Genomic DNA, 18,498 nt, shown 5'->3' with positions numbered 1-18,498 from the left:
TGTTTTGTAATCGTCCCATTTTGCGGCAATTTTTTCATCTCCATCAGACCCTTTCAAATCCTTTTTGGGTGCCATTCTAGCTCTAATACATACAATGAAGATCAAATATCTATAATAAAAAGTGTGGAAAACTATTTAACTAAAATCTCTTGGACATATATGTGTCATTCTAGTTCTAATACATACATACTATTATAATTCAAAAAATCTAAACTTAAAACACGAGCAAGATGATTAGTTGAAAAAGATGGATTGTTCTTCCATATCTTGTGATACTATATATATATATATATATATATATATATATATATATATATATATATATATATATATATATATATGATATTTAACTACTAAATATTGATAATATCATTTGTTCATAATTTAACCTGACTCAATACTTAACTAAAGTGATCTAACAATAGGGATCAAACAATGCTATATATGTAAACAAATTATGAATAGTTAAGCATGCCATAAAATTATTGATTTACCAAATTATTACTCCACAAATATTTTGCACAAGAAACACAAGAATGATAAATTTATCACTAGCATTTGTTCATAATTTAATCTGTTTGTATACATGCACTCATATTGCCGAATACAAAGTATCATATTATTTTTTTATAAAAAAATTAACAAATATTCATCAGTTTAGCATTTGACACAATACTAAAAGAGTATGAGACAAGCAATGGGTGAAATAGCACAATACAAAAGCGTTCGTCGATTTCTTGCCATTGGTTTTCGTAAAAAAATAGCATTTTCCTTGATAATAATAACTATATAGTGGTTCCAATTTATGATATATAAGTATACAAGCCCCACGCCAAGGGAGGACAGGGCACCCAAACAATTACCCTCAAAACCCAACATCAACGGCACCGCAAAATAGAAGTAACAACAATATATACAAACAGAAAAAACATCCAAAATAGACAAAAACAACACAAAATATATGATAATGGAAAGAGAGACATGAAGAAAAAAAATACAGGTTCAATTATGAATGAATAAAAAAGATAATAAAATTGCTAACCTTCACAACTTAGATGATCAGCAGCAAAAAAAAAAAAGAGGGAACTCACTTGTTTAGAGAATAGAGAGAAGAATAATGAATAGGCTAAGAAAAAAGGAAGACTAGTCTTTTTGTATAGGAAAATGCTATTTTGTACGGAAGTGTTGTGCAAGAATACTCACGGGAGCGTGAAAACTTTCTACTTCCACGCGCTACACTTTCTCTGTCCAACAAAAATAAGATTAAATTAAATATAAAACCTGCAGTTTGTAACTAAAAAAAAAACAGTACTGCTATTTAGTACGGACGGTCGCATACGAAATTTCACGGGCGCGTTTAAAATCTTTTTTTCCACGCGCTACAGTGTCTACAGTTTTTTAAAATAAAAAATGATAAAATCAGTCATCGCACTTCAGTTTCTCTTTCCTCCGCAGCTTATTTTCCAGCCACCGTTTCTCTTCCTTCCGCAGCCGTTTGGAAATGAAAAGCACATCTACTCCATCATCTCTGGCCACCGCGACGGAACTATAGCTTCATATTCGAGTTCTCTTTTCTTCGGGGTAAGTCATCTTCTCCTTCTTACCATCTTCTCTGTTTTCTTTCTTTACAGTTTGATATGGGAGATGTAATTATTGATGGTAAATCCACTGGTATGTGTAGATTTATGTTAGCAGAAATGTTAATTCATTGGTTTGACCAACTACCTAATAACTACCCTTCTAAACGGACTTCCGGTTATAAGCGCTTTTACGCAAAAGCTGTTTCAGCTGACTCACATAAACCTCTTGTTGATAATAACCAAAATACTCCCTCATCATCATCTTCCAAATTGTCCTTGTTCTTGGTGGTTCAGGCGGTGTTGGTAACCATTCATTTATTCTTCTTCCTTCTGTTTCTTTTGTAATTAGTTTGATTTTGAATTTGCTTTAGGCCCGCCCTGTTTGGATAAACAAATTAATTTGCAGCTTAAATTATAAGTGTTTGTCGTGATAAGTCCTTATGAATAAGCTGTTTTCGTATGAGTAATAAGTTGTTTTCAGAAGTTATCTTCAAGAGCTTATAAAAAAAAGTTGAAAACATCTTATGAACATGAGCTATTTTCATAAGTTCTCCAAAACAGTCTCAAAAATGTTGAAGGTCAATCCAAACAAGTTCTTAATGTTTCATAAATATTTACATATTGTTTAACTAAATAGAAAAAATATAATGATTAGTCACTCTAGATGCATTTACGATCGCGGCCAATTCATAGAGTAGTTGCTGACTTATGGGTTTTGTTTATTAAGTTGACTCTATGTTAGATCTGCTATATCAAAAAAAAAAAAAAAATTAAAAGTAGATCAGTTATACAGTTAGTAGTTACTGGCTAGCAATCTGTCACAGTTGGTTAGATTTCTGTTACGGTTTGTTTGTTTTGGTTCAACTTTTTTATCTTGTAAATAAGACATGTTTGACTCAATATTCAATAATTCCGTTGAGATCAATGACAAATGTTTCGCTCATTTTCTCGCATTGTTTACTTTCATATGGTATTAGAGTCTAGTTACGATCCAAGGACATGTGAGTTATACTAGCTTATGTGACATAGAGTCAACCTATATTGTTGATGAATAGTATTAACAACCTTGTTGTTGGTAATATGTAATTGTGGAATAAGGAATTCCTTTGCAATGTTATTTTACGCATTCAGAAAACAACCGTAAAATGTAGAAGTGCATATTAATCCATGCCAATAGTTTTGATTCGGGGAGTTTGTAAATTAATTGACTTGACTTAATATTCAGGGCAGCTAGTTGTAGCATCACTGCTTCAGCGGAATATTAAGTTGTGCTTGATACTTAGGGATCTCAAGAAAGTCAAGGCTCTTATTGTCATTCAGGGGATAGTGATTAAGAAGTTCTTCACCACTTTTGGAGTACAGTATGCTTAAGAAGTTCTTCCTTTCTATTACTTTTCAAACTGTTTTCAGTTTTAAAATGTTATAGTCTAACTATAATATGCAGTACAATTTTAACATGTTGTAAAAATCAAATTATTTTCAATCCCTTCCCCCCCCCCCCCCCCCCCCCCCCCCCTGAGATAGCCAATGCAGCAAGGGATTTTGTTGTGGAAATTAATGAAGATGTCTCAAAGAAGACGAAGAGTTGGAAGCAGGGCGCACGACAGGAGTTAATTCAAACTTCTCATGCTCATGTGATTTCTGTTGATGCAGGTTGTTTCTCGGATGGCTATACTGCATCTGGCTGCGTGTTCAATGACTATACAGGTGTAACTACATTCTCAGCTTGCAAAAAGGAACAAATGACAGTTGAACCTACAATTGCTGAAGCTCTTGGCATCCGCTGGTGTATGCAGCACGCGAAGGATCAAAGAATTAAAGAAAAGAAATCATTGTGCAGTCAGATGTGTTGGTTGTAGTGGAATGCATTAGGGCAGATTGTAAAGCTCTTATGAATGCCTTTAGTAAGGTATCTGTTAACTTTATTGGTAGAGATTTGAATGTTTTAGCGCATAGACTTGTAGGTTATGATATGCAAGTAGGGAACAAGTCTTGGTTTGGATATCCCCTTCCTTTGAATGATGTTATTGTCTCTTGTAATGCCTCTGTTATATAACGAAGTTGTTAGAATATCAAACAGAAAGGAAAAAAAAAAAAAGAGATTGACTAATTGTAACGCCCACTTTCGTTTAATCGTTGATTTAATCGAGTTTAGGCCATTATATTATAATTATATAGTATATGCATGATTTTGGTATGTTTTGATGATTTGATCGATGACGTGTTAAGTTATGAGTATTGAAGGATTTGATTATGATATGGGAATTATTTTATTGTTAAATAAAATAAAGATTTGAAAATAATATAAAATATTTAGTTGAGGGCTGTTTTGATATTTTAGATAGTTTTGGGGGAGAAAGTGAGATAAGATAAGTAATTAGAAAAAGATATAAGTAGGAGAAGACCTAATATTTTAGAAACTCATTGTACGTGAAAACTTTTGGAAGAAGGGAGAAAAGCCAAGTCTAGAGGAATCAAGGTAGAGTGCTGCGATTTTCTTCATTCAAGGTAAGGGTGAGACTAGTAATTCAATAGCATTGATTGTTGTAATTCTGATGATTAATTGACAAAGTTAGGATTGATTTAGAAAAGTTTTGGAATTAGGTTAAAACCCTAAAAATTGATGATCAAACGGTAAAACTTGTTTAGATTGATGTAGAAACCGTCCTTTAACCTTAGAATATGTTTAGGATGAATTCTGGAATCAAAATTAGGCTTTGAACCATGTTGTGTGATGGATTTTTGAGAAAAACCCTAGTCTGCCCGTGCTTCTGTTCATCGCTCGCCACGGCGGGTGATGATCCTCGCCTCGCGAGTGATGAACTTCATCGCTCGCCACGCGAGCCCCTTTCCTTCGCCTCGCGAGTTGTTTGGTGCAACTCGCCATGGCGAGCAACCTTCCTCGCCTCGCGAGCAACCTTCCTCGCCTCGCGAGCTTAGGCAGAGTGCATGTCATATTTCGTGTTTCGACCTTTTTAGTTGAATCTTGTATGCCTTTGAGTACCTGAACATACCTAGTATTGATTAGGAATGAATGTAGGATCAGAGGGAACCCAGAACAAGCTTAGTTTGTGAGTTGAGTGGTGCTCGCCATGGCGAGTAAGTACTCTCGCCTCGCGAGTACAACCAGGATGAACTTGTTTATGTGTTTATGCGATCTGTGTCGCACTTGTTGATCAAGAGTGAACCCCTAACTGGTAATGAGACCTAGTGATGACGTTTAATGCAGCCTGTAGAGTTGTTTAAGTTATATTAATATTAATTGGTTAAGAACTATTGTATTGTATATTCATGCAAAATGAGAAGGTTTGATAATAATGCAATTTATGTGCTATTGATATAATAATATCATCTTGATATGTGACTTGTTTATGCTGCTTCCGTTGTTTAACTAAGTGCATAAGTATATGATAAAGTTTAGCTCCAAATTATTGGATGCATGTTGATTACGTTGATTACGTGTTTTGTTGTTAAGAGTCCATGCATAGCATATCATTGAGCTTAGTCCTCACCACGAAAATTAGGAGCTTTGTCCTCCGCACGTTTTATAGGAGCTTTGTCCTCCGCACGATTAAAGTATATTAATACTTATGATGACGATTGGTACCACATGCATATAAGGAGTCTAGGAGCATTGTCACATTGTCATGATTAAGATGCCTTGTTGATAATGATTGAATATGTGATTACGTGATAAGTGTTTATTGATTATGTTATGTTCCTCATAATGATTGGATAATGATTACGCGATAACTGTTTAGCATTTATGCAAAGTTAATAATGGAATGATTATGATGTTAAATTATGATTCGCAATTACATTGATTAATGTTATTTTATTATGAAATCTCACCCCTTCTGCTTGAAAATGTTGCCCTTCGTATGGGTAACTTGCAGGTGATCGTGCTTAGTGTGCAGTTGCTTCTGTGAGTGGCCTTGCCTCACTGTGTCGTCTAGGTCGCTCTGATACGTAACGGGATGGGGTTATATGCTATAACATGCTTCATTCTTTTACGTGAACTGCCTATGTTTTGATAACTCTTTTGAGATACTTGTTGGGCCTGCGTGCCAAATCGTTTTACGAATTATGATTATGATTTTCCGCTGCTATGTTAAAGATATTTGTGAAGGTTAAATTATCATTTAACTGTTTTTGGATTACGTTTCTATGTGATATCCCGTTTATGGTTTTTACTCTGATAATTGTTTAAGAAATTTGTATATTGGGAAAACGGGGTGTTACACTAATGCTTTTGACCATCTTGTTTCTATGACCATGTAGACTGTAATTACCATGATCAATCATGCAATTGGAGCATCTGGAGTCGTAACCAAGGAGTGCAACTTAGTAAGAAAGAAAGTGATTAATTATCACAATAATTAGAAGTATACCAACTTAGTAAAATATGTTTTGTTCTGCTCTAAATATGTTTTTGGTTACAGGATATTGATCATGGTTGGCTTCTGGCACTGAATGAAAGCGTGCAAGCACTGTTGGCCATATCAAACTGAAATATTGTTACTGTGTGAAGGCTTGTAATTACATATATGTATTATTGGACGAGCTGGGACAGATTGGGAAGAGGTAAAAACAAAGGTGGCTTAGGATTTAGAGGCTGTTAGTATAGTGCATTATGCTTCTTCCTTTGCTGAAGTGTTCAATGCAGCCTGTAGACGGCTTTGGGTGTTTTGAAGGTTAATATTGATGTGGGATGCTTTGAAGGCGGGCACACATGTTGAGGTCTGATCGTTAGCACCATGACTGTGATGGTGCTTAAATTGGATTGATGAACAGAAACAGTTACAGACTAATCCTGCTATTGTATCTCATGTGATTGTAGAAACTAACACAAGTAGTATCCAAGGACAAGCATTTGACTTTTAGGAAAAAGAGAGAAAATAATAATGAGCATTTGGCTTTTAAGAAGTCTGTGTTAAGACTATCCATGTAATGTAATATTACTCATGTCTATGTTATGCATGTCAATGAATGAAAAGTGCAGGAACATCAATTTGTGTACTTCAAGTTTTAATATTCTTTAGTAGTATTTCTTTCAGCATCAATAACATGATATTCCTTCCAAATAAAAATATTATAGTTTGATCGCAAAATAAAGCTAAAAAGTTGAAAGAGCGGTGTCATTTTTTATAACTGATTAATTCATTCAATAAAGCCTAGCACAAGGAGTGCAAAAGGCTAGAGTTTACAAACAAATCCAAACAAACAAGTCTCCACGCACTGATGAAAACAAACACCGGGAGGCACCAAAGGCCGAAACAGGGAAAACAAAAGGCATGTGGCTATACAGCATAACAACAAAAAGCCAATCATCGCCCAAACTGCAAATCATGCAGACCCTCATACCATGACTGCAGAAAACAAAAAAAAAACTCGTAACAGCAGTGTCTTAATCTTGGCTTTTGATGGCTGGATCATTCAACTTATGTCTCTGTGATGATTGTGTTGATCCTTCATATGGTGTCGTTCCTTCAAAAAGAGACAAAGGGATTGGTCTTTTTTGTATTAAAATCTGATTGTATTCCCACACAATAAAAAACCAATAGATTGCATTTACATACAATAAGAAAACTTCAAACAAATACCTGTAACAGATCTGAACAACACCAAAATGATATTAATTTTTAAATAAAAATAAAACAACACCAAAATCTATATTTGCACCTTGTTTTCTTCACCAAGATGTTCTTGATTTGGATTGAAGGGAGCTACAGTATTTACACTACCATTTTCACCACTCCATACATTGTTCTGCTCCTGCTAAAATATTTACATAGAAAACATGGATGCTTAGTATGCAATGTAATATCAGGTGCATTTTAAAATAAAAGTATGGAATCATCTAGAATATGAATTATCAAATAGAAATAGATAGAACAACGAATCTTATATCTGCACCTGATTTACTTGACTAGAATATTCTTTGTTTACTTGAATGCTCTCTTGTGTGCCAATTCCATCACCAAGTTGAGATCTGTAACACACTTCATATTCAATTTCTTGACCTCTAGATATGCATGGGCCCTGCCATAAAAAAATCCTAAATTAGACTTGTCAACTATTATATCTATAATATCAATAAATAAATACTATAAATTTCATACTCACCTATTCAGGACCTTGAGTTTTTTTACTATTTTGGTTGTTCTTTTTAGTTTTCTTTTGTGCAAGCTTCTTCTTCACAATCTGATCAAATTTAGATGTCTTCCTTTTCGAAGGAGGACGCCCTTTACTTCGAGCCAGTTTAGGATCAAGAATGGTAGCTTGGCTTTGAACTGAACAATCTTCTTCTATAATTCTAGGAGATGTTTCATTACATGGTAACTCAATTTTCATGTTTTGAATCCAGTTCATCACTTTCACTAAATCATCTTCACTATTTATCCTTGTTGAAGCAAATTCATAAAAGGCGTCACAAGCTTTATCAACACGTTGCAATTCAGTTTTTCCAGCCAAATTATCAAAACCACATTTAATAAGTATATACCTCCGCTTTATATCTTTCCTCCACCGTGCCAAAATATAATTAGATGGCACGAAATCTGTTTTCCCTATGAGCTTAAGCACACAAAGGATGTGCCTACATAAAATGCCTTTAAATTCAAACAAGTGGCAGGTGCATTTTAACATGAAGTCTTTTTCATTGAAGAGCACCATGAACACAATATCTTTCATCTTGTCATATACTTTCTTACTTTCTGTAACAGAAAATATTGAATCCAAATCCTCCAATCTGTTGAAACATGCATGACAGTACATCATAGAAGCTATTTCCAATTGGAATTCCTGAAACTTTGCATTGGTAAAGGCTTTTTGGAATTGGAATTCAAAGCCAAAGTGACTAATACAAGCAATAACCGTATTAAAAGAACGAAAGTCGGCAATGTTTTCCTTTTCAATTTTATCTTTCAATGCATTATCATACTGCTCAACAAATTGCTTCAGTGTTGTCTTTGAGGTCACATATCCATCAAAAAATGAGTTCATACTTTCACTTCGTTGTGTAGTTGACATTCCAGCCCAAAATGTGTCCCTTACATATGCAGGAACCCAACGATGCCGTTCAACAAATATCCCTTTCAACCATTCATTGTCATGTAGCTTGTAACACTCAATCATATTTTCCCACTTCATCATAAAATCACTTTTGCTAAAAGAATCGTATACAATATCATGCAAAAGTGTTTTGATAGACTCGTAGTCAGAGTGTCTACCAAACTTTTCTGGAATCTTTTTCATTAAATGCCATAAGCACCACCGATGACGAGCCTTCGGAAAGACAACCTCAATTGCCTTTTTCATTGCTCCGTCTTGATCAGTGATTATGGCATTTGGAGAACGTTCATGCATACATTCTAACCAAGTCTTAAACAACCAAGTAAAAGTTTCAGTATTCTCATTTGACAACAGAGCACAACCCAGCAACATCGACTGACCATGATGGTTTACTCCAACAAAAGGAGCAAAAGGCATGTCATATTTATTTGTTAAGTAAGTGGTGTCGAAAGATATGACTTCGCCAAAATATTCATATGCGGCCCTACATCTTGCATCTGCCCAAAACACATTTCGTAACCGACTTTCATCATCGACGTCCATTACATAATAAAATTGACTATTTTGCTTTTGCATCCTAACAAAGTATTTTTGTATTGCTTCAGCATCTCCTGTCCCAAGTCGTAATCGTCTTACTTTGTCTATGTGGTTTCTACAGTCTTTTTCTCCAAATGTGAGATTCTCATACCCATTTGCTTCACCGACCAAGGATCGAAAATTTCTACTCGCATTAATCCCAGCTTGATCATTGAGTTCTAACCTCCTCTTCATTCGAGCCCCAATATTTTTGTTAGATCTAAAATATCGTGCTTTCCCTGGACTTAGATCATGATTATGCTAAAAAAAAACACTTGAAATTTTAGTTGTTCCGTCTGAATACATACACACATTCAATCTAGCCTTACACTGCATTTTTGTTACAAACTGCAGGTTTTATATTTAATTTAATCTTATTTTTGTTGGACAGAGAAAGTGTAGCGCGTGGAAGTAGAAAGTTTTCACGCTCCCGTGAGTATTCTTGCACAACACTTCCGTACAAAATAGCATTTTCCAAAAAAAAAACTGCAGTTCAGCCAAAAAAAGAATGGAAACCCACGATCTCCACTCCCGCGAATCAGATACTCTTTCCTGCGAATTGTTTCCTCATTCCCGCGAATCAAATACTCTGATTGGAGTTCAATCTCATTTGTTGCGAAATAGCGTCGTGGTCGTTTTCTCATTCTTACGTCTTGCCTCTGTGAATTTGATCTCATATTCATCCTCACATAACTCTGTTTCTGCTTACTATCATAGCTTCCATTGATTCATAGCCTAAAGCAGAGTATTTCAGATTTCATTTCACTTACAAGTAAGTATTTTGTGTATTTGTTGTTTTTATATATCATTAGCAGGAAATTTGTGTATTTTGTGTATTCTGTGAATTTGGTCAATTAATATAGGTTTTTTATTTTATTTTATTTGTTGTATTAGTGCAAGAAGGATTTGAGTCTTGTGATGAATTGGAAACTAATGATTGTTTAGAAGCAAATGATACTTATGAAGAAGAAACACCTTGTGATGGGATGTCATTTGGATCTGAGAAGGAAATTAATGAGTATTACAGGAATTATGCTCAACGGGTGGGTTTTGGAACTACAAAAATAAGTTCAAAAAAAGGAGATGAAGGGAAAATGTATTTTACTTTAGCATGCAGTCGATCTAGAAAGTATGTGAGTCGCTCAAAGAATTTGTTAGAGCCAAATCCTGTAACAAAAATGCAGTGTAAGGCTAGATTGAATGCGTGTATGTATTCAGACGGAACAACTAAAATTTCAAGTGTTTTTTTTTAGCATAATCATGATCTAAGTCCAGGGAAAGCACGATATTTTAGATCTAACAAAAATATTGGGGCTCGAATGAAGAGGAGGTTAGAACTCAATGATCAAGCTGGGATTAATGTGAGTAGAAATTTTCGATCCTTGGTCGGTGAAGCAAATGGGTATGAGAATCTCACATTTGGAGAAAAAGACTGTAGAAACCACATAGACAAAGTAAGACGATTACGACTTGGGACAGGAGATGCTGAAGCAATACAAAAATACTTTGTTAGGATGCAAAAGCAAAATAGTCAATTTTATTATGTAATGGACGTCGATGATGAAAGTCGGTTACGAAATGTGTTTTGGGCAGATGCAAGATGTAGGGCCGCATATGAATATTTTGGCGAAGTCATATCTTTCGACACCACTTACTTAACAAATAAATATGACATGCCTTTTGCTCCTTTTGTTGGAGTAAACCATCATGGTCAGTCGATGTTGCTGGGTTGTGCTCTGTTGTCAAATGAGAATACTGAAACTTTTACTTGGTTGTTTAAGACTTGGTTAGAATGTATGCATGAACGTTCTCCAAATGTCATAATCACTGATCAAGACGGAGCAATGAAAAAGGCAATTGAGGTTGTCTTTCCGAAGGCTCGTCATCGGTGGTGCTTATGGCATTTAATGAAAAAGATTCCAGAAAAGTTTGGTAAACACTCTGACTACGAGTCTATCAAAACACTTTTGCATGATATTGTATACGATTCTTTTAGCAAAAGTGATTTTATGATGAAGTGGGAAAATATGATTGAGTGTTACAAGCTACATGACAATGAATGGTTGAAAGGGATATTTGTTGAACGGCATTGTAACACCCCGTTTTCCCAACATAAAAATTCTTAAAAACATTTATCAGAGTAAGCATCATAAACAACGGGATATCACATAAAACATAATCCAAAACAGTTAAATAATAATTTAACCAATATCTTAAACATTGCAGCGGAAAATCATAATCATAATTCATAAAACGTTTTGGCACGCAGGCCCCATCAAAAGTTCATAATCATAATCCATAACATTATAAAAATAACATATTAGTCACGTAAGAGAACGAAGCATGCATAAACATAAACCCCATCCCGTTACGTATCAGAGCGACCTAGACGACATAGTGAGGCAAGGCCACTCACAGAAGCAACTGCACACTAAGCACGATCACCTGCAATTACCCATACGAAGGGCAACATTTTCAAGCAGAAGGGGTGAGATTTCATAACAAAATAATGCTAATCAAAGTAATTCGAATCATAATTAACATTAACATCATAATCATTCTTGGATAACTTTGCATATTCAAATAACAAGTATCACGTATTCATATATTCAACAATATCACGTATTCACTTATTCAACCGTCATCAACAACATAGCATTATGGACATGACAATGTGACAATGCTCTTAGACTCCTTATATGCATGTGGTACCAATCGTCATCATAAGTATTAATATACTTTAATCGTGCGGAGGACAAAGCTCCTAATAATCGTGCGGAGGACAAAGCTCCTAATAAACGTGGTGAGGACTAAGCTCAATGAGATGCTATGCATGGACTCTTATGAACAAAACATCGTAATCAACATATCAACATGCATCCAACAACTTGGAGCTAAACGTCATCATTTCATCATATATAAATACATACAATGCACTTAGTTAAATAACAGCAGCAGCATAATCAAGTCACATAACAGGATGATATCATTATATCAATAGCACATCAATTATTTCATAATTAAACTTCCATATCTTACATAAATATACAATACCTTAATCATACTCAATCAATATCAACATATCTTAAACAGCTTACAGACTGCATTTAACGTCATCATTAGGTCTTATTATCATAAGGGGGTTCGCTCTTGATCAAAACGTGCGACACAAATCGCACAAACACTCACAACACTCAAGGCTGGAGGTGCTCGCGAGGCGAGGGTTCTTGCTCGCCATGGCGAGTACTAAACAATTCCCAAACTAAAGTTGTTCTGCGTCTAATCTTGCCCTACATTCATTCCTAATCATTACTAGGTATGTTCAGGCACACTAAGGCATTCAAGGTCCAACTAAAAAGGTCGAAACACAAAATCTAACATGCACTCTGCCTTATCTCGCTATGGCGAGTAAGGTCGCTCGCTATGGCGAGCTGCATTGCATAACTCGCGAGGCGAGGAAACAGGGTTCGCGAGGCGAGCGATGAATGTCGCTACGGCCAGACTTCCTAAATTCACAAAAACTCGACGTTTCACATGGTTCTAAGCTTGTTTTTTATTCCAAAGTTCGTCCTAAACATTATCTAAGGTCTAGGAACACTTTCTACATCAATTAAACCAATTCTCACCGTTTGATCATCAATTCTAAGGTTTTGACCTAGTTTTCGTTTTCTCCAATTCACTCCTAATTCTTGTTAACTAATCATCAGAATCACATTCAATTAACAATACTGAGTTATTAGTCTCACCCTTACCTGGTTATGAAGAAATCGCAGCCCTCTCTATGCTCTTCTCCCTTCTAAGCTTTTCTCCCTTTTTCAAAAGTTTTCACGTACAGTGAGTTTCTAAAATATTAGGTCTTCTCCTATTTATACCTCTTTCTAATAACTTATCTTATCTCACTTTCTCCCCCAAAACTATCTAAAATATCAAAACAGCCCTCAACTAAATATTTTATATTATTTTCAAATCTTTATTCTATTTAACAATAAAATAAATCTCATATCATAATCAAATCCTCCAAAACTCATAACTTATCACGTCATCAATCAAATCACTAAATTCATCGTGAATCACCAAAACATAACAAAATTATGCATATACTATATAATTATAATATAATTGCCTAAACTCAATTAAATAACGATTAAACGAAAGTGGGCGTTACAGGCATCGTTGGGTTCCTGCATATGTAAGGGACACATTTTGGGCTGGAATGTCAACTACACAACGAAGTGAAAGTATGAACTCATTTTTTGATGGATATGTGACCTCAAAGACAACACTGAAGCAATTTGTTGAGCAGTATGATAATGCATTGAAAGATAAAATTGAAAAGGAAAACATTGCCGACTTTCGTTCTTTTAATACGGTTATTGCTTGTATTAGTCACTTTGGCTTTGAATTCCAATTCCAAAAAGCCTTTACCAATGCAAAGTTTCAGGAATTCCAATTGGAAATAGCTTCTATGATGTACTGTCATGCATGTTTCAACAGATTGGAGGATTTGGATTCAATATTTTCTGTTACAGAAAGTAAGAAAGTATATGACAAGATGAAAGATATTGTGTTCATGGTGCTCTTCAATGAAAAAGACTTCATGTTAAAATGCACCTGCCACTTGTTTGAATTTAAAGGCATTTTATGTAGGCACATCCTTTGTGTGCTTAAGCTCATAGGGAAAACAGATTTCGTGCCATCTAATTATATTTTGGCACGGTGGAGGAAAGATATAAAGCGGAGGTATATACTTATTAAATGTGGTTTTGATAATTTGGCTGGAAAAACTGAATTGCAACGTGTTGATAAAGCTTGTGACGCCTTTTATGAATTTGCTTCAACAAGGATAAATAGTGAAGATGATTTAGTGAAAGTGATGAACTGGATTCAAAACATGAAAATTGAGTTACCATGTAATGAAACATCTCCTAGAATTATAGAAGAAGATTGTTCAGTTCAAAGCCAAGCTACCATTCTTGATCCTAAACTGGCTCGAAGTAAAGGGCGTCCTCCTTCGAAAAGGAAGACATCTAAATTTGATCAGATTGTGAAGAAGAAGCTTGCACAAAAGAAAACTAAAAAGAACAACCAAAATAGTAAAAAAACTCAAGGTCCTGAAGAGGTGAGTATGAAATTTATAGTATTTATTTATTGATATTATAGATATAATAGTTGACAAGTCTAATTTAGGATTTTTTTATGGCAGGGCCCATGCATATCTAGAGGTCAAGAAATTGAATATGAAGTGTGTTACAGATCTCAACTTGGTGATGGAATTGGCACACAAGAGAGCATTCAAGTAAACAAAGAATATTCTAGTCAAGTAAATCAGGTGCAGATATAAGATTCGTTGCTCTATCTATTTCTATTTGATAATTCATATTCTAGATGATTCCATACTTTTATTTTAAAATGCACCTGATATTACATTGCATACTAAGAATCCATGTTTTCTATGTAAATATTTTAGCAGGAGCAGAACAATGTATGGAGTGGTGAAAATGGTAGTGTAAATACTGTAGCTCCCTTCAATCCAAATCAAGAACATCTTGGTGAAGAAAACAAGGTGCAAATATAGATTTTGGTGTTGTTTTATTTTTATTTAAAAATTAATATCATTTTGGTGTTGTTCAGATCTGTTACAGGTATTTGTTTGAAGTTTTCTTATTGTATGTAAATGCAATCTATTGGTTTTTTATTGTGTGGGAATACAATCAGATTTTAATACAAAAAAGACCAATCCCTTTGTCTCTTTTTGAAGGAACGACACCATATGAAGGATCAACACAATCATCACAGAGACATAAGTTGAATGATCCAGCCATCAAAAGCCAAGATTAAGACACTGCTGTTACGAGTTTTTTTTTTGTTTTCTGCAGTCATGGTATGAGGGTCTGCATGATTTGCAGTTTGGGCGATGATTGGCTTTTTGTTGTTATGCTGTATAGCCACATGCCTTTTGTTTTCCCTGTTTCGGCCTTTGGTGCCTCCCGGTGTTTGTTTTCATCAGTGCGTGGAGACTTGTTTGTTTGGATTTGTTTGTAAACTCTAGCCTTTTGCACTCCTTGTGCTAGGCTTTATTGAATGAATTAATCAGTTATAAAAAATGACACCGCTCTTTCAACTTTTTAGCTTTATTTTGCGATCAAACTATAATATTTTTATTTGGAAGGAATATCATGTTATTGATGCTGAAAGAAATACTACTAAAGAATATTAAAACTTGAAGTACACAAATTGATGTTCCTGCACTTTTCATTCATTGACATGCATAACATAGACATGAGTAATATTACATTACATGGATAGTCTTAACACAGACTTCTTAAAAGCCAAATGCTCATTATTATTTTCTCTCTTTTTCCTAAAAGTCAAATGCTTGTCCTTGGATACTACTTGTGTTAGTTTCTACAATCACATGAGATACAATAGCAGGATTAGTCTGTAACTGTTTCTGTTCATCAATCCAATTTAAGCACCATCACAGTCATGGTGCTAACGATCAGACCTCAACATGTGTGCCCGCCTTCAAAGCATCCCACATCAATATTAACCTTCAAAACACCCAAAGCCGTCTACAGGCTGCATTGAACACTTCAGCAAAGGAAGAAGCATAATGCACTATACTAACAGCCTCTAAATCCTAAGCCACCTTTGTTTTTACCTCTTCCCAATCTGTCCCAGCTCGTCCAATAATACATATATGTAATTACAAGCCTTCACACAGTAACAATATTTCAGTTTGATATGGCCAACAGTGCTTGCACGCTTTCATTCAGTGCCAGAAGCCAACCATGATCAATATCCTGTAACCAAAAACATATTTAGAGCAGAACAAAACATATTTTACTAAGTTGGTATACTTCTAATTATTGTGATAATTAATCACTTTCTTTCTTACTAAGTTGCACTCCTTGGTTACGACTCCAGATGCTCCAATTGCATGATTGATCATGGTAATTACAGTCTACATGGTCATAGAAACAAGATGGTCAAAAGCATTAGTCAATCTCTTTTTTTTTTTTTTTTCTTTCTGTTTGATATTCTAACAACTTCGTTATATAACAGAGGCATTACAAGAGACAATAACATCATTCAAAGGAAGGGGATATCCAAACCAAGACTTGTTCCCTACTTGCATATCATAACCTACAAGTCTATGCGCTAAAACATTCAAATCTCTACCAATAAAGTTAACAGATACCTTACTAAAGGCATTCATAAGAGCTTTACAATCTGCCCTAATGCATTCCACTACAACCAACACATCTGACTGCACAATGATTTCTTTTCTTTAATTCTTTGATCCTTCGCGTGCTGCATACACCAGCGGATGCCAAGAGCTTCAGCAATTGTAGGTTCAACTGTCATTTGTTCCTTTTTGCAAGCTGAGAATGTAGTTACACCTGTATAGTCATTGAACACACAGCCAGATGCAGTATAGCCATCCGAGAAACAACCTGCATCAACAGAAATCACATGAGCATGAGAAGTTTGAATTAACTCCTGTCGTGCGCCTTGCTTCCAACTCTTCGTCTTCTTTGAGACATCTTCATTAATTTCCACAACAAAATCCCTTGCTGCATTGGCTATCTCGGGGGGGGGGGGGGGGGGGGGGGGGGGAAGGGATTGAAAATAATTTGATTTTTACAACATGTTAAAATTGTACTGCATATTATAGTTAGACTATAACATTTTAAAACTGAAAACAGTTTGAAAAGTAATAGAAAGGAAGAACTTCTTAAGCATACTGTACTCCAAAAGTGGTGAAGAACTTCTTAATCACTATCCCCTGAATGACAATAAGAGCCTTGACTTTCTTGAGATCCCTAAGTATCAAGCACAACTTAATATTCCGCTGAAGCAGTGATGCTACAACTAGCTGCCCTGAATATTAAGTCAAGTCAATTAATTTACAAACTCCCCGAATCAAAACTATTGGCATGGATTAATATGCACTTCTACATTTTACGGTTGTTTTCTGAATGCGTAAAATAACATTGCAAAGGAATTCCTTATTCCACAATTACATATTACCAACAACAAGGTTGTTAATACTATTCATCAACAATATAGGTTGACTCTATGTCACATAAGCTAGTATAACTCACATGTCCTTGGATCGTAACTAGACTCTAATACCATATGAAAGTAAACAATGCGAGAAAATGAGCGAAACATTTGTCATTGATCTCAACGGAATTATTGAATATTGAGTCAAACATGTCTTATTTACAAGATAAAAAAGTTGAACCAAAACAAACAAACCGTAACAGAAATCTAACCAACTGTGACAGATTGCTAGCCAGTAACTACTAACTGTATAACTGATCTACTTTTAATTTTTTTTTTTTTTTTTGATATAGCAGATCTAACATAGAGTCAACTTAATAAACAACACCCATAAGTCAGCAACTACTCTATGAATTGGCCGCGATCGTAAATGCATCTAGAGTGACTAATCATTATATTTTTTCTATTTAGTTAAACAATATGTAAATATTTATGAAACATTAAGAACTTGTTTGGATTGACCTTCAACATTTTTGAGACTGTTTTGGAGAACTTATGAAAATAGCTCATGTTCATAAGATGTTTTCAACTTTTTTTTATAAGCTCTTGAAGATAACTTCTGAAAACAACTTATTACTCATACGAAAACAGCTTATTCATAAGGACTTATCACGACAAACACTTATAATTTAAGCTGCAAATTAATTTGTTTATCCAAACAGGGCGGGCCTAAAGCAAATTCAAAATCAAACTAATTACAAAAGAAACAGAAGGAAGAAGAATAAATGAATGGTTACCAACACCGCCTGAACCACCAAGAACAAGGACAATTTGGAAGATGATGATGAGGGAGTATTTTGGTTATTATCAACAAGAGGTTTATGTGAGTCAGCTGAAACAGCTTTTGCGTAAAAGCGCTTATAACCGGAAGTCCGTTTAGAAGGGTAGTTATTAGGTAGTTGGTCAAACCAATGAATTAACATTTCTGCTAACATAAATCTACACATACCAGTGGATTTACCATCAATAATTACATCTCTCATATCAAACTGTAAAGAAAGAAAACAGAGAAGATGGTAAGAAGGAGAAGATGACTTACCCCGAAGAAAAGAGAACTCGAATATGAAGCTATAGTTCCGTCGCGGTGGCCATAGATGATGGAGTAGATGTGCTTTTCATTTCCAAACGGTTGCGGAAGGAAGAGAAACGGTGGCTGGAAAATAAGCTGCGGAGGAAAGAGAAACTGAACTGCGATGAC

General features: G+C 35.0%; 3 protein-coding genes and 1 long non-coding RNA gene across 5 annotated transcripts; 2 read left to right on the top strand and 2 right to left on the bottom strand.

The window, feature by feature from the left end:
- Window positions 1-1,622: 1,622 nt before the first annotated feature.
- LOC112419764 (uncharacterized) lies at window positions 1,623-6,470 on the top strand. 2 transcript variants are annotated; one of them, XR_003009809.2, is made up of 4 exons: window positions 1,683-1,883; window positions 3,234-3,489; window positions 5,862-5,927; window positions 6,023-6,470. XR_003009809.2 is itself a non-coding variant. In XM_039831187.1 (2 exons), exons 1-2 carry the CDS (start codon window positions 1,638-1,640, stop codon window positions 3,291-3,293), a joined length of 306 nt encoding a protein of 101 aa, XP_039687121.1. In that variant the 5' UTR covers window positions 1,623-1,637; the 3' UTR covers window positions 3,294-3,684. The 2 variants fall into 2 exon arrangements, 1 of the variants encoding a protein (XP_039687121.1); XM_039831187.1 differs by lacking the exons at window positions 5,862-5,927; window positions 6,023-6,470 and having other exon boundaries at window positions 1,623-1,883; window positions 3,234-3,684.
- A 1,236-nt stretch (window positions 6,471-7,706) lies between these two features.
- LOC112420474 (protein FAR-RED IMPAIRED RESPONSE 1-like) lies at window positions 7,707-9,425 on the bottom strand. The gene has a single exon (XM_024780147.1). It carries the CDS (start codon window positions 9,423-9,425, stop codon window positions 7,707-7,709), a length of 1,719 nt encoding a protein of 572 aa, XP_024635915.1.
- Window positions 9,426-10,549: 1,124 nt separating this feature from the next.
- LOC112420010 (protein FAR-RED IMPAIRED RESPONSE 1) lies at window positions 10,550-14,586 on the top strand. The gene is made up of 3 exons (XM_024778559.2): window positions 10,550-11,316; window positions 13,398-14,349; window positions 14,434-14,586. Exons 1-3 carry the CDS (start codon window positions 10,550-10,552, stop codon window positions 14,569-14,571), a joined length of 1,857 nt encoding a protein of 618 aa, XP_024634327.2. The 3' UTR covers window positions 14,572-14,586.
- An 864-nt stretch (window positions 14,587-15,450) lies between these two features.
- Window positions 15,451-18,236, bottom strand: LOC112419776 (uncharacterized). The gene is made up of 4 exons (XR_005645101.1): window positions 16,979-18,236; window positions 16,432-16,687; window positions 16,129-16,194; window positions 15,451-16,033 (listed from the first exon to the last, which is right to left on the bottom strand). It is a non-coding gene; the product is annotated as an uncharacterized lncRNA (long non-coding RNA).
- Between the last annotated feature and the right edge of the window lie 262 nt (window positions 18,237-18,498).

Source organism: Medicago truncatula, chromosome 3 (assembly GCF_003473485.1).
Source record: "Medicago truncatula cultivar Jemalong A17 chromosome 3, MtrunA17r5.0-ANR, whole genome shotgun sequence".
Classification (NCBI taxonomy): domain Eukaryota; kingdom Viridiplantae; phylum Streptophyta; class Magnoliopsida; order Fabales; family Fabaceae; genus Medicago; species Medicago truncatula.
This window is presented reverse-complemented; position numbering and strand designations above follow the sequence as displayed.